The sequence below is a fragment of the Oncorhynchus mykiss genome, chromosome 23 (assembly GCF_013265735.2).
Source record: "Oncorhynchus mykiss isolate Arlee chromosome 23, USDA_OmykA_1.1, whole genome shotgun sequence".
NCBI lineage: Eukaryota > Metazoa > Chordata > Actinopteri > Salmoniformes > Salmonidae > Oncorhynchus > Oncorhynchus mykiss.
The window spans coordinates 13,522,832-13,538,321 of record NC_048587.1 but is presented as its reverse complement, the minus strand read 5'-3'; the positions used below and the strand labels follow the sequence as shown (position 1 = coordinate 13,538,321).

The window sequence follows — 15,490 nt, the reverse complement described above, 5'->3', positions numbered from 1 at the left end:
GAAGTCATAAACCGCGCAATGCTTGAAGCAGAGTGAAGAGCTCCTGGCAAATGCAGGAAAGTGCTGTTTGAATGAATGCTTATGAGCCTGCTGCTACCTACCACCGCTCAGACTGCTCTATCCAATATCAAATCATAGACTTAATTATAATAACACACAGGAATACGAGCCTTAGGTCATTAATATGGTAAAATCCGGAAATTATCATTTCGAAAACAAAACGGAACCGTTCCGTATTTTAACTAACGGATGGCAACCCTAAGTCTAAAAATTGCTCTTACATTGCACAACCATCAATGTTGTGTTATAATTGTGTACAATTCTGGCAAATTAATTACGGTCTTTGTTAGGAAGAAATGGTCTTCACACAGTTCGCAACGAGCCAGGCGGCCCAAACTGCTGCAATACCGTGACTCTGCTTGCACGGAACGCAAGAGAGGTGACACAATTTCCCTAGTTAAAATAAATTCATGTTAGCAGGTAAGATTAACTAAATATGCAGGTTTAAAAATATATACTTGTGAATTGATTTTAAGAAAGGCATTGATGTTTATGGTTAGGTACACATTGGTGCTACAACAGTGCTTTTTTTCGCGAATGTGCTTGTTAAATCATCACCCGTTTGGCGAAGTAGGCTGTGATTCGATGAGAAATGAACAGGCACCGCATCGATTATATGCAACGCAGGACAAGCTAGAAAAACTAGTAATATCATCAACCATGTGTAGTTAACTAGTGATTATGTTAAGATAGGTTTAATGCTAGCTAGCAACTTACCTTGGCTCCTTTCTGCACTCGCATAACAGGTAGTCAACCTGCCACGCAGTCTCCTCGTGGAGTGCAATGTAATCGGCCATAATCGGTGTCCAAAAATGCTGATGACCGATTTTGTTCTGAACACTTGAAATCGGCCCAAATATTTTGGCCATGCCGACTAATCGGTCGACATCTAATTAACATAGCTAGTTTTCTTGTTAGGCCTAATTGTCATTGTCTGGAGATAATAAATCTGGCAAAATGTGCAATGAATTGATAAATAATGTAATGATTGTTTAGAGGCATGGGTGCATAACGTGTGGCCCAGAGAGACACTTTTTTATTTTAGGCCATGTCATTTTGGGATTATTCAGTAGCAGAAGGACAGGGTAAAAGGGGCCTGGTAAAAACAATGTCTTTGGTTGTTATCCTTGATCTTGCCTTAAAGAAATGCTGGAGCATCACCCAAGTAAAGCACATGAGAGCAGTGTAACCTCTTTTGAACTTTAAAAAAAGTTATTTTAGCACAATACAGTAACTAGAAATACATTATTCCTGTGAAGATGCCCATACTTCTCTTTCCGACGCTGTCAGCCCTCATTTTTTTTATTGCCCTTTTTCAGTCTTGTGTTGTGAAACCTACAATTGGCTTTTTCTGGTGTGTTTGCAAAGATATGCAGATCGTGACCAGTGTTGAGGTATTACAGATTGTGCTTGGTCTTGCAAAAACACGAAGTGCCTATTACTGGGAACAGACTGTACTCTGTGCTGCACAGACGTGTGACAAGGAAGGAGGTTTAATTATTTAGCAGGTTAAGGAGTGCATTTGCTCAGTTTAGACATTTGCAAGGAGGAAAGCTCAATCAGTCATCTGTCATAGCTTCCTTGAACTTACCACCTCAACTGAGCAGGCCCATCAATCTCCCAGTCTGTATGCCGAGCTGTCAAAGGCCTCGTTTTAAAGCATTATGTCGGATGCATTTTGTCTCCATCTCTTGCATTCGGAACTTCACGAAAGGCACTGATTTACACGATACAGTCCATTCAGAAAGTATTCAGACCCCACTAATTTTTTCACATTTTGTTACTTTTCAGCCTTATTCTAAAATGGATTAAACATTTTTTTCCCCTTCTCAACCTATACACAATAACCCATAATGACAACAAAAACTGTTTTTTTAGAAATGTATGCAAATGTATTACATGTTTTTTTTATTTTTATACCTTCTTTACATAACTATTCAGACCCTCTCCTATGAGACTTGAAAATGAGCTCAGGTGCGTCCTGTTTCCATTGATCATCCTTGATGTTTCTTCAACTTGATTGGAGTCCACCTGTCGTACATTCAATTGATTGGACATGATTTGGAAAGGCACCTCTATATAAACGGTCCCACAGTTGACCGTGCATGTCAGAGCAAAAACCAAGTCATGAGGATGAAGGTATTGTCCGTAGAGCTCCGAGACCGGATTGTGTTGAGGCACAGATCATTTTTATTTATTTAATTAAGGCAAGTCGGTTAAGAATAATTTATTATTTTACAATGACAGCCTACCCCGGCCAAACCCTAACCTGGACGAAGCTGGGCCAATTGTGCATTGCCCTATGGGACTCCCAATCAAGGCGGTTGTGATACAGCCTGGAATCGAACCAGGGCCTGTAGTGAAGCCTCTAGCACTAAGATGCAGTGCCTGACTGCTGCGCCACTCGGGAGCCCTGCAGCATTGAAGGTCCCCAAGAACACTGGCCTCCATCATTCTTAAATGGAAGAAGTTTGTAACCACCAAGACTCTTCCTAGAGCTGGCCCCCTGCCAAACGAGGGAGAAGGGCCTTGGTCAGGGAGGTGACCAAGAACCCAATGGTCACTCTGACAGAGCTCCAGAGTTCCTCTGTGTAGATGGTTGTCCTTCTGGAAGGTTCTCCCATCTCTGCAGCACTCTACCAAGCAGGCCTTTTATGGTAGAGTGGCCAGAAGGAAGCCACTCCTGAGTAAAAGGCACATGACAGCTCGCTTGGAGTTTGCCAAAGGGCCCCTAAAGGACTCTCAGACCATGAGAAACAAGATTCTCTGGTCTGATGAAACCAAGATTGAGTCCTTTGGCTTGAATGCCAAGTGGTGCTAGATCAGAGGATGTTGGGAGTTTAAACTCTTCATGTTGGTTTTTACACTTTACCATGGTGACCACTGCTGCTTAAGCTCCCTTGGAACACTCCAAACTGGATTCTCCGTCTGAATGTTAAATGTACAATCCCTCTCACTGAGAGAATGTTGTCTGTGTAGAACTAGCATTAGATCTTAAGACTTTAATATGGCATTTACAAACCCATTCATTTGGTGCCAAGGTTAAAGTAGCACTACATCAAAGTACAGGGCAACTATTTGTATCATGTTTAGTCCTGTACACTAATTAGTGTGTGCTCTACACACAGTGCGGTTAAAACATTGCACCCAAAAGGATAGGTGATGATTGGCCTTAAAGGTGTTAAGCACTGTCATTGTGTCATCAAAGCAGCTGGAGGGAATTTCTTTCATCCTTCATCTCTATTAAGCTTTTGAAAATATGCTCCGCGACAACATTACTGGAACGCTCTATGTATTAAGGGAGAGTAGCAATCCACAGAGCCAGTGCTGAACATGTCCCATTGGCCCTTTTGATGTTTTAAGCAGTGTTGTATTACAGTAAGAAATGCTAACCCAAATATGAGCCTTCAAGACAAGTGTAAAATGGTGTACGTAGTACCTGTACTTTTTTTTTCTCTCTCAAAATGTTCATCATCCTTCTCAACCTTTTATAAGGCACCTGCTGCCACTGTAGTAGGCCTCCACTCTCTTTACCCTTTCGCCTTGTCCCCTAACTAGACCTAAATCGAACTGGTACGGAACACAGTCAAGTTAAAGATGGCTATGTGTGTTTTTGTTTAGTGTTGAAACAGCACCGCGGGCCCTGTGATGATTGTTCCCCATCTGTAAATGGAGGAAGCACAAACAACACACAAATGCATCCTGGTAGGGATGTTATGATGACCATATTACCGCCACACTGGTGGTCACTAGTCATGACGGCAGTCAAATTCCACGTGACCATTACGTCACAGTAATTAGGCTTCTCCAAGCTGTAATGGTCATTAGTAACCTACCAAACTTGCTAGCTGCCTTGTACTCAGCACTCTATTGTCCCTCTAATCACTCTGACATCAATGCAAACTTTATTAAAAACCTAATCAAACACTTAAATGTTTTATAGGCAATGCAATTGTGTGAGAGAACCAAGTTATGGACTCTTATGTCTGGAAAGAGCTTCTGGAGAACAGAACAGCGATTTACTTGCCTCGAACTGGACCAATATTTTTTCTTTAAGAGGTTAATGAGTCCGACGTGAAAGATGTACTGCTTCCTGGAGAACAGGTCCAAATCCCTGTCATTCGCGTGAAGAAAATACTGAGGTTGGAGTGCCTTGTGAGGAGTCATAGGCAAGTGAGTGAATCACCACCACCATCACTTCTATCTGCCAACATGTAATCACTGGAAAACAAACTGAATGATCTACGGTTGAGACTATCCTACCAACGAGACAAATAACTGTAATATCTTTTGTTTCACGGAGTCATGGCTGAATGACGAAATGGGTAGTATAGAGCTGGCTGAGTTTTCCGTGCATCGACAGGACAGAGCAGCTACGTCTGGTAAGGCGAGTGGTGGGGGTGTGTCTATTTTGTCAAAAACACCTGGTGCGCGATGTCTAATATTAAAGAAGTCTCAAAGTATTCCTCGCCTGTGGTAGAGTACCTCATGATGAGATGTAGACCACACTATCAACCAAGAGTTTTCAGCTATATTATTTGTAGCCGTCTATTTACCACCACAAACCGATTCTGGCACTAAGACCGCACTCAGAGCTGTATAAGGCCATAAGCAAACAAGAAAACGCTCCAGAAGCAGCGCTCCTAGTGGCCGGAGACTTTAATGCAGGCCAACTTAAATCAGTTTTACCTCATTTCTACCAGCATGTCACGTGCAACCAGAGGGAAAAAAACTCTAGACCACCTTTACTCCACACACAGAGATGCATACATAGCTCGCCCTCCCCATTTTGGCAAGTCTGACTAGAATTCTATAATCCTGATTCTGCTTACAAGCAAAAACTAAAGCAGGAAGTACCAGTGACTTGCTCAATGCGGAAGTGGTCAGATGACGTGGATGCTACGCTACAGGATGTGTTGCTAACACAGATTGGAATGTGTTCTGGGATTCATCCAATGGTATTGAGTAGTATACCACCTCAGTCATTGGCTTCATCAATAAGTGCATCTGCACCGAGCTAAAGGCTAGAGCTGCCGCTTTCAAGGAGCGAGACACTAATCCGGACGCTTTTAAGAAATCCCGCTATGTCCTCAGACGAACCATCAAACAGGCCAGTGGTGTAAAAATACTTTAAAGTACTTGATACTTAAATATATTTTAAACCAAATACTTTTACTCAAGTAGAATTTTACTGGGTGACTTTTACTTGTCATTTTCTATTAAGGCATCTTTACTTTTACTCAATTATGACAGTGGGTACTTTTTCCACCACTGAAAAAAAAGTGTCAATACAGGCCTAAGATTGAAGCCTACTACACCGGCTCTGACACTCGTTGGATGTGGTAGGGCTTGCAAACAATTACGGACTACAAAGGAAACCCAGCCACGAGCTTCCCAGTGACGCGAGCCTACACTGAAGCATGCATGAGAGCACCAGCTGTTCCGGATGACTCTGTCATCATGCTTTCCTTACCCGATGTGAGCAAGACCTTTTTTTAAAAGGTCAGTGTTCACTTGGCCACGGAGCCAGACGGATTACCAGGACGTGTAAGAGCATGCGCGGACCAACTGGCAAGTGTATTCACTGACATTTTCAACCTCTCCCTGACCAAGTCTTTAAAACCTACATGTTTCAAGCAGACCACCAGCATTATGACCACACAAAGGGAGTGCTGCCGGGAAATTCAAGGCATTATCCAGTGCTTGTAAAATTGTGAATGAGAGACTGATGTGTGCAGCCTGAGCAAAAAACAAAGCAGAGCTCTGCTTTGCATGCCTTTTCATGCAACTTTTTTTTCAAATCGTTAGTTGCATCATGCAGCCTTAGAATGTATTAAAAGTTAAAACATGAAGCCCAATGTTTGTATTACAACTAAAGTTGCATAAATAACTCTAAATTAAGCGTAATAAGGGACACTTTTTCTTTTAAGCGCTCAACACAGAATAGCCGCATGTATGTGCACTCCATCATCCTTTTGAGAAAAAATCCTCTCTATTCAGCTATGTTCAGTTGTATTCATCATACTATAAAACAATACCACAGAATTCTAAGCAAATCTTGGCTAGTGTAGCCAACAGCCTTATAGCATAGCCAAATCAGGGCTTAACATAATGACAACTCTGAGTATGCTATTCTGTTCTTCTGAAATAGATGATATGAAGTAAATGTAGTCTTTCTATAGACCAGTCTAAAATAATGGATTTATTGTGATGTTGTAGGCTATATTACATGGATTTGAGTTTTTAAAATGTAGATTGTTCCAAAGGTCTGCATCAGTGGCTTGTAGGCTATGCGTAGAAGCCAGGAGATGCTAAATGTGTTTTGTTAATTAACGGTCAATTACCGTGAGGCCGGCAGTTATTTGCTTGACAATCACCGGCTGACAATTTCATGACCTCCACAGCCCTACATCCTGGGCTTTTTTTCTGTCTCGACTCTAGTGATTCAATGGCCGTGGAATGGTGTGACAGGAATGCATTCAGTGCTCAGCATTGCTGCCTCTCACCATCTTTCATTGAGTAAACAAGCGCGAGAGGGAAAGAGAGGACTGCATGAACGAAAGAACAAAGGAATGACTGGACAAGTGAATGAATCGGTAAGGCATGATGGAGAGCATGCAACTGGGGAGGTCTCCGCTAGGGATCTGGATAAATACTGTGAATCACTCAATGTACAAGTACATTGTGTGCAAGCGCAAAAAATAAATACACCACAATTTGGAGAATGGTCATCGCAGCTCAAACAAGCAAGTCCATTCATAATTTTAAGTCCTGTTGTATTGGCTGATTTAACTGAAAAAAAATAATATATATTTGAAATAAAATAAATGAGTTCAGCACTAGCCTACAGGTTTGGAGCTTACTCCGAGGTCACTGTGCAGAGAGGGGTTTAGGAACCTGGGTTTGTTTCAGCAGTAGGGAGGGGAGGGGTGAGTTTGGAGCAGGGGTTGGTGTGTGTGACAGTCTGTGTGTGGCACGGAGGGAGAAAGACTAGCCAAACTGACTCGCTCTAGTTAGAACTTATGGCAGCAACCCGTTTTTCTATCATTCCATCTGGTAGCCTGTCCTCACTGCATCATCGTTGTAGCGAAAGAAGCTAGCCAGCTAAGTTAGCCTCAATTAGCCTTGCTACTTTAGCTAGCTGGCTATTTTGCTGTGCTCCCCAACAACTCCATTCATATGAAACAACAGCCTAACGGTTGGTTGATCATTGTAGCCAACTCCTCGTTTAGCCTTAATTCTTTAATTTTAATTCCTTTTTGCTTTGATAAGAAATCCCCCACTTCATTGCTACACATGGAGCCTCTGGCTGTAGCCACTTTGATTGGCCGACAGCAACAATAAGCACCATGTCTTTTTCCCCCCTTTTTTTTATGGGGCACACTCATAAAAACAGTCATGTTTTGAATGTAATGGTCTATCGTTGTAGGCTATATAGCAATGTCACATAGATACTTTTATTTCAATTTATACCAAGCCTTTTCATTGTCAAAATAGGCCTATATTTTTTTTTTTGTGAAAATAGAATTCCAACATTGGCTTGCCAGGTTCTTACGTCATTGAATTTTGCTGCCTGCCCTGCAGAGAAGCAGTGTTGCAGTTTTCCTGCAAACACATACTTTTGTCTCAAAGGCACTGATTTAAGTAATCAGCTATTCGGGCCTGAGGTGAGGTATGTGGGGTGAGAGGGATCTAAGATGGGGCCTCCAGTTGTGGGCCCAAGATGCACCTGTCAGTAGCCCACTCCAACACACCTCCCCCAGAACCATCGCTCCCAGACAAAAACTTTCCCAGAACCACAGATGACGCACACGCAGCTGTTGCCGGACCTTTAATGGAGGCCTTTCATGTTTGAACTTTTTCACTTTCAGTCCTCCATGTCTTTTTATTTCTACCTGACTGTCAGCTTTTTCCCTTCCCCTACTCAAGTGTTAGCTGTGGGTGTAAGTACATCCTTAGCTACAGTAATGGAAAGGGGACCTTTTTCGAAGGCCTAATGCGGGCACATTGTATGCCTCACAATGACCGAGACAAGTGTCCGACACTGAGTGCCATGACAGAGACCAGTCTCCCTGTGTTTGGCACGGGAAACCCTTCAAGTGTCTGTCAGACTTTTTAACTGCTAGTGACAAAATTAAGTGACCCACTTGTGTAAACAAGCATGTCGCTGTTTGCGTGTAAATATGCAGTGAATGTTAATCCGTTATTGGAAGTGTCTGGCAGAGAGGGGGTAAAAAAATAACTCTAACTGAAGCTCCCTTTCTGGAGATACTTTCACCCTTCACTTTACGTTTTATTTCACCTTTATTTAGGGGCGGCAGGTAGCCTAGTGGTTAGAGCGTTGGGCCAGTAACCGAAAGGTTGCTAGATCGAATCCCTGAGCTGTCTTTCTGCCCCTGAACGCAGTTAACCCACTGTTCCTAGGCTGTCATTGTAAATAAGAATTTGTTCTTAACTGACTTGCCTAGAACAAATTATTATTTACAATGCTGGTCTACATTTTTAGGAATGCTCCACTAACAGTAAATTAGAGAATGATCTCCAGCTCAGGACTCCCAGCTATGCATTTGGTTTGCTAACGTACTAGCTTGCAAGATTGAGCTTCTCGGTTACAATAACCAATCCCCTCCTGGATCAAGATCCCTACTGCCTAAATTGGTTTTGTGCGTAATTACATTGTGTGCACTGCCGTACAGGAACGGTATGAAAATCTTCAACCCTAGTTTGAACCACCTTCATTCAGTTCATCTTCCTCACACCTATGTTTACTATGAAAACACATTCCAAGGGAACTGAGAATATACACTGATTGTACAAAACATTAGGAACAGTGCTCTTTCCATGAGACTATCCAGGTGAAAGCTATGATCCCTTATTGATGTCACTTGTTACATCCACTTCGATCAGTGTAGATGAAGGGGAGGAGACAGGTTAAATAAGGATTTTTTTAAACCTTGAGACAACCAACTGTGTTCCATTCTGAGGCCATTCTGAGGATGAATGGGCAGAACAAAAGATGGAAGTGCCTTTGAACAGAGTATGGTAGTAAGTGCCACGCACACCTGGTTTGGGTGTGTCAAGAACTGAAACGCTGCTGGGTTTTTCACACGTTTCCCATGTGTCTCAAGAATGGTATACATTTAACGTAGAACTATAACTAAACAAAATACTACCCTGTCACTATGAATGTATGAATCTTATTATAATCAAAACACGGAATATAATGTGTGTAGTTTTAGTCAAGAATTGGAACAAAGACTTTCTGTTCCTTGTTAGAAACGAATGGAGCTATTGTCAGACGGCTGGAATACTGTGTTTCTTACAGGACATTCTGTCCCCACTCAGGGAGGGGAGAGACCTTGGGCTTGTAGTAGATCGTTTAACAGGTGTTAGACAATGTGAGAAGGCTTGAACCATATTGCCATTGTATCTGAGAGGAGGGACATTTATGACAATGTGAGGTATATAAACCAATGTACATGGTATTATGAGCAGAGCTCTCGAGAATAAACACTATTGGGTAATGTTGATGACTGGTCTCTGTATTTTATGTAAATGAGAACCATTCAAATTCTTATAAATGGACAGAGTGTTTTAATGGAATTGGTTAATGAACACGTAGGAACAAAATTCCTCTAACAATTACCTGATAAATTGAGGCTGTTTTGAGTGCAAAGGGGGGTGCAACTCAATATTAGGAAGGTGTAGGCTGTGGTGCTAATGAATGCTTTTTATGTTTCAGGTACATAACAGCTTTAACCGACTCTGAGGAAGAAGAGCAGATTGAGGCTGAGGGTCAGAATCTGTATGAAGTGACTGTGATCGAGCCTCTGAAGGAGTTCTCAGCCCTTCTGGAGAGGGTGGACGCTCTACACGAAGGCAGTGATGGAGACAAGAGGGAGTGCCTCCGCACCATGCTGGATAAGCGGGAGCAGGTGGGCCACATCAACCAACTTTCCAAGTCTTGAGTTCGGATGTCCTAGGGCTAGTAGATATCTGTATTTCTTAAAAATCACAGCAGTAGCAGACATGGGTTCACATAGTATTTGCTTTCTTTCAAAAAATGTCCCATGCGCTTGATTGAGCTTTGCTTGGGTTTGCTTGATGCAATGCAACAAATTGAATAGTTCCAAAAGAGCAAATCTTGTTCATCTGGCACTGTAGACAGGCCTAATCCAAAGGTGCTTACAGTATTTGAAAGAAAGCAAATACTATTTGAATCCAGGGTGGCGCAGAAGAGCGCCTAGGTGAAGCCTGCCTCCAAATAAATGTCAAAAATATGAAGTTTGACACGAACACCTCTTTTCTTCAGTTTGGACAGAACACTACGTTCTTATGGCGACTAGTTCGGGCCTACGTGGATGTTCATGACATCACTACCAACCTAGAGCAAAAGAAGACCCAAGCAGAAACTGGTAATAAACCACATACTGATCCTTAGCATTCACACCATTTACCAAAGATTAGGATTATACAATTCCAGAAGCTTTTCAGAAATGCCCAGGTTTTTATTTCCCAAAAATCCGAAGGTTTTCAGAAATCTCCCAATTCCGAGGTTAGTGTCCAGAAATGTGCATCCAAAACAGAGCTCCTAGCAGCTCCTGGTATTGGAGCCATGTAAGGTCATTTTTACAGCTGGTTCTGCAGGCCACCCACTTGTTGGCATTGTCCACTTCTCGGAGTGGCCTGAAAGTAGTCCTGAACTGAATGACACCTGGAAAACTAACCCAGTTGACATGAACCTCTAGTAACCATACTATGACCTCAGTCAGCCAGTTTGAGATCTGGCCACAGAGCCAATTGAAAGGGTCTGAGTTTTGGCTATGTTTTTGAGCACATGTCTTCTGTCATCCGAAGGCTTATAATGAAGTACTCACAACTACATGTGCATCACCAATAATGCACGATGAACAATTGACAGGGTCTATTCCTCCATATTAAATTATCTTAAGGAATAGGACAGTTGTGTGTGTGTGTGGGGGGGGCTTATTCCCCCCCCCCCATGCAATCCATCCAGCATGTTCTCATTCTTAGTTTGGCCAAAACAACACTACATATAACCGTGATCTTTTCACGCTTTTCAGATGTGCAGAATAGTATGACGTAATGCTGTTGTCAAAACAGAAACCTCTCTAACATAGCTTCTATAAAAGGCAATAAAAAAGTATGTATTCTCTTTAAACACACAACCATAATGTTTGTACTATACAGCTGTGATATCATGCACCACTTCCAAGTGAACAGAGGTGTTCCCTCCCCCCAAAAAATGTTTAATGCGTTATGTTTGCATGCTTTTCTTTTTTCCCTGCCTTTGCCAAATACTCCATCCCTGCATTGCTTGTTAGCAAAGTTACACATCTCAGCGCTCTTTGCATGTCTTGTGTTACACTAACTAGTCTCTCATTGCCGTACCACCAAAATCATATTGTCATGCCTCCCTCTGAGATTTGTTGTATTGCAAAAATGGTTTGAATAGTCCACTGGCTCCCAGCAGCAAGATTTTAATTGGATGTTACATTTCAAGAACCCTCCCCCACATGCCCGTAGAAGAGGTGCTGTGCGTTATGTGCGTCACTATTTTCCGTAGGACACCGTTTGTAGATTTGTTACATGTGCTAGTTTTCAAGTTATCAAGTGTGGCTAACTGTCTGCGATTTTATATTTATTGAAAGTGGATTACGCTGTTTAAAGTCAAACGTCACAACACGTTCTAAACTGCTCTGGTGACACACACTTTTTGCCTCGTCTCCATTCATCCACATGGCTGCGCTTTGCTGCCACCGAAAAAATCCTGCCCATTTTTTACATTTTTTGTAAGGACCCAAAAAACAGGCGGTGGGAGGACTTATTCAAGTAAGTAAATACATTTGGAAAAGTAGGGTAACTCAACTGAGCTGCTAGCTAGAAAACTTTACACACTGTTTAGCTAAGTTAAATTAAATGTCAGCAGCTAGCTAATGTTCTATTACCTAGCTATCTTGACATACTCATTGTTTTAAATTTACAGTCTCCAAATGCATTTGTAGATAACATCCATGGAAGAGGGTGAAATTGTAGCTCCGTGAAGGGAGAGCTTAGGCAACTGGATAGGGCAGGTAACTTTGTGGGAGGACATTATGAAAAGTTTACAGATTCAGTTACTGTACTAGAGTAAAACTTTTAGGACAGAGATACTGTAATACCAACTTAATATTCAGTGATGTATAATGAAGCCTGTTTTCTTTTTTATGTTTTCTGTCCTCAAATATGGAGCACTGTGAAAGCCTGTGTTTGCAGATGAAGCGAGAAATCCCAATGAATGTCCCAAGAGAGTAATGGCGCATATCCATACAGTGTTTTACTCAAAAGGCTCAGACTTTTCGGTTTCCATCTACACTTGCCGGCACCCGTGTCTCACTGGGCCATGGCTCCGGCAGACCTACTCTCACTTGGGGCCAAAGCAGGGCCACTGGTACTTTTCATCTTGCATTTCCATAACAATGGCTAACTGTGAACCTGAACACCTCACAAAGCAACTGTGTATACCAGCAGTATTTTTGTATAGAACATTTGCTAACATGGGTAGTATGTGTAGGCCGACCTAAATTAGCACATGTTGTATACAAAAATACAGTTAAAACATCACACAAGCAATGTATAAACCGATTTTATAATTGGAGAAGTCCAACCCTTGTTGGAGGTCTGCTGGGTGTGCAGGGTTCTGTTTCAGCCCATCAGTAATGAGTTAATAATCAAGTGTGCTATTGTTGGGCTGGAACAGAAGTCTGCTCACCAAGTGGATCAGTGGAGCAAGGTTGGCCACCGCTGGTATGGAGTTATTTTGTTAACCCTAAATGATGCTTTAGTTATAATTGCCTACTTATTACTACTCAATTATCTATTGTTTAGACTAAGATGTCTAATCCTTACATACATACGAGATAGCTTATTTGTACATTTTGTAGTGAAATGTTTAAACTTGTTTTGTTAGTTCAACTATTATTAAAAATGTCAATGTTAATCTATCACAATCCTGCAATAAAGAGGGGAAGTGGTTCTGTCTTTGTTTCTGTGTTGTATTCTCAAATTAAAATGTCATTTTTGTCTAGTTGTAAGATCTAGTTGATGTTATTCTTTAACACAGACCCCAAAGCAAATCAGGAGGAGGAAAGAGGTTTATTCAAAGAGGATAAATCATAGATGTTATGGTAGATGGATGTTTCTCCCCTGTCCTCAGGGATTCTCTCCTGTGATTCTCGCCAGTGAACAAAGGGACAGGATGTAGTTTATAACCCAGCCCTAGCCTGTGGTTGACCAATTAGAATGCCTTCCAATAAAACTGGGCCAATGGCCAGTATCCTATTTCAGGTTGAATATTTCTCTTCTAAATATTATCTCCAATATGTTTAATTTAATTGTCGTTGTCTGTGTATCAGCTGTCTCAATGAATTTGGCAGCTTATCATATGGCATAAACACTGAGTGTACAAACTTAGGAACAGTTTGCCTTCATTGTATTACAGAAAAACTTTATTGACCTGAAATTAGTATTGAATGTAGGTAAAACTAAGTATGTTCTCTAGAGTCCATAAAAATAACTGATTTAAGCATATGAACAGTGCGTTCGGAAAGTATTCAGACTCCTTCACTTTTTCCACATTTTGGTACGTTACAGCCTTATTCTAAAATTGATTTTTAAAAATCCTCAATCTACACACAATACCCCACAATGACAAAGCAAAAACAGGATTTTAGACTTTTTTGCAAATGTATTAAAAAAATAAACTGAAATCACATTTACATAAGTGTTCAGACCCTGTACTCAGTACTTTGTTGACGCACAGTTGGCAGAGATTACAGCCTCGAATCTTGTGTATGACGCTTGACACGCCTGTATTTGGGGAGTTTCTCCCCTTTCTTCTCTGCAGATCCCCTTAAACTCTGTCAGGTTGGATGGGGAGTGTCAATGCACAGCTATTTTCAGGTCTCTCCAGAGATGTTAGATAGTGGTTCAAGTTCGGGCTCTGGCTGGGCCACTCAGGGACATTGAGACTTGTCCCGAAGCCCCTCCTGCGTTATCTTGGCTGTGTGCTTAGGGTTGTTGTCCTGTTGGAAGGTAAACCTTCACCCCAGTCTGAGGTCCTGACCGCTCTGGAGCAGGTTTTCATCAAGGATCTCTCTATACTTTGCGCCGTTCTACTTTCCTTCAATCCTGACTAGTCTCCCAGTCCCTGCCTCTGAAAAACATCTCCACAGCATGATGCTGCCACCACCATGCTTCACCATAGGGATGGTATTGGTCAGGTGATGAGCGGTGTCTGGTTTCCTCAACACGTGATGCTTGGCATTCAGGTTAAAGAGTTCAATTTTGGTTTCAAAATTTTCTCATGTTCTGAGAGTCCTTTAGGTGCCTTTTGGCAAACTCCAAGCAGGCTGTCATGTGCCTTTTACTGAGAAGTGGCTTCTGTCTGGCCACTCTACCATAAAGGCATGATTGGCGGAGTGCTGCAGAGATCGTTGTCCTTCTGGAAGGTTCTCCCATTTCCACAGAGAAACTCTGGTGCTTTGTCAGTGACCATTGGTTCTTGGTCACCTCCCTGAACAAGGCAATTCTTCCCCGATTACTCAGTTTGGCTGGGTGGCCAGTGCTAGGATGAGTCTTGATGGTTCCAACCTTCTACCATTTAAGAATGATGGAGGCCATTGTGTTCTTGGGAACCTTCAATGCTGCAGACATTTTTTTTGGTACCCTTCCTCAGATCTTTGCCTCAACACAATCCTGTCTCGGAGCTCTACGAACAATTCCTTCGACCTCATGGCTTCGTTTTTGCTCCGACATGAACTGTCAACTGTGGGACCTTATATAGACAGGTGTGTGCCTTTCCAAATCATGTCCAATCAATTGAATTTACCATCTCAATGATGATGATCAATGGAAACAGGATGCACCTGAGCTCAATTCCGAGTCTCATAGCAAAGGGTCTGAACACTTATGTAAAGTTAAAAAACAAGGTATTTTTTAGTTGTAATAGATTTGCAAAAATTTCTAAACTTGTTTTCGCTTCGTCATTATGAGGTATTGTGTGTAGATTGAGGAAATGTTTTATTTAATCTATTTTTGAATAAGGCTGTAACGTAACAAAATGTGGAAGAGGCTTACAAATATCTGGGCATCTGAATAGATGAAAAGCTGTCTTTTTAAAAAGTTTATTGTACTTCTATAGAAATAGGTCCTGCCTCTCGCTAAATAGTAGAAAGCCGATTATTCAGTCAACGTTCCTAGACTATGGCGACATCATCTATATACAGTTGAAGTCGGAAGTTTACGTACACTTAGGTCAGAGTCATTTAACCACTCCACAACTTTGTTTAAAAAAAAAACTATAGTTTTAGCAAGTTGGTCTACTTTGTGCATGACAAGTAATTTTTCCAACAATTGTTTACAGGCAGAT

General features: G+C 41.7%; 1 protein-coding gene across 6 annotated transcripts in view; it reads left to right on the top strand.

Moving 5' to 3' along the window:
• LOC110502298 (regulator of microtubule dynamics protein 2) overlaps window positions 1-15,490 on the top strand; it is a 61,213-nt gene that overhangs the window by 10,985 nt on the left and 34,738 nt on the right. For all 6 annotated transcript variants that reach the window (XM_021580225.2, XM_021580223.2, XM_036959890.1 and 3 more), the window contains exons 3-4: window positions 9,803-9,995; window positions 10,373-10,475. In XM_021580225.2, the coding sequence (XP_021435900.2) occupies window positions 9,803-9,995; window positions 10,373-10,475 (296 nt within the window). The remainder of the gene's footprint in view (window positions 1-9,802; window positions 9,996-10,372; window positions 10,476-15,490) is intronic.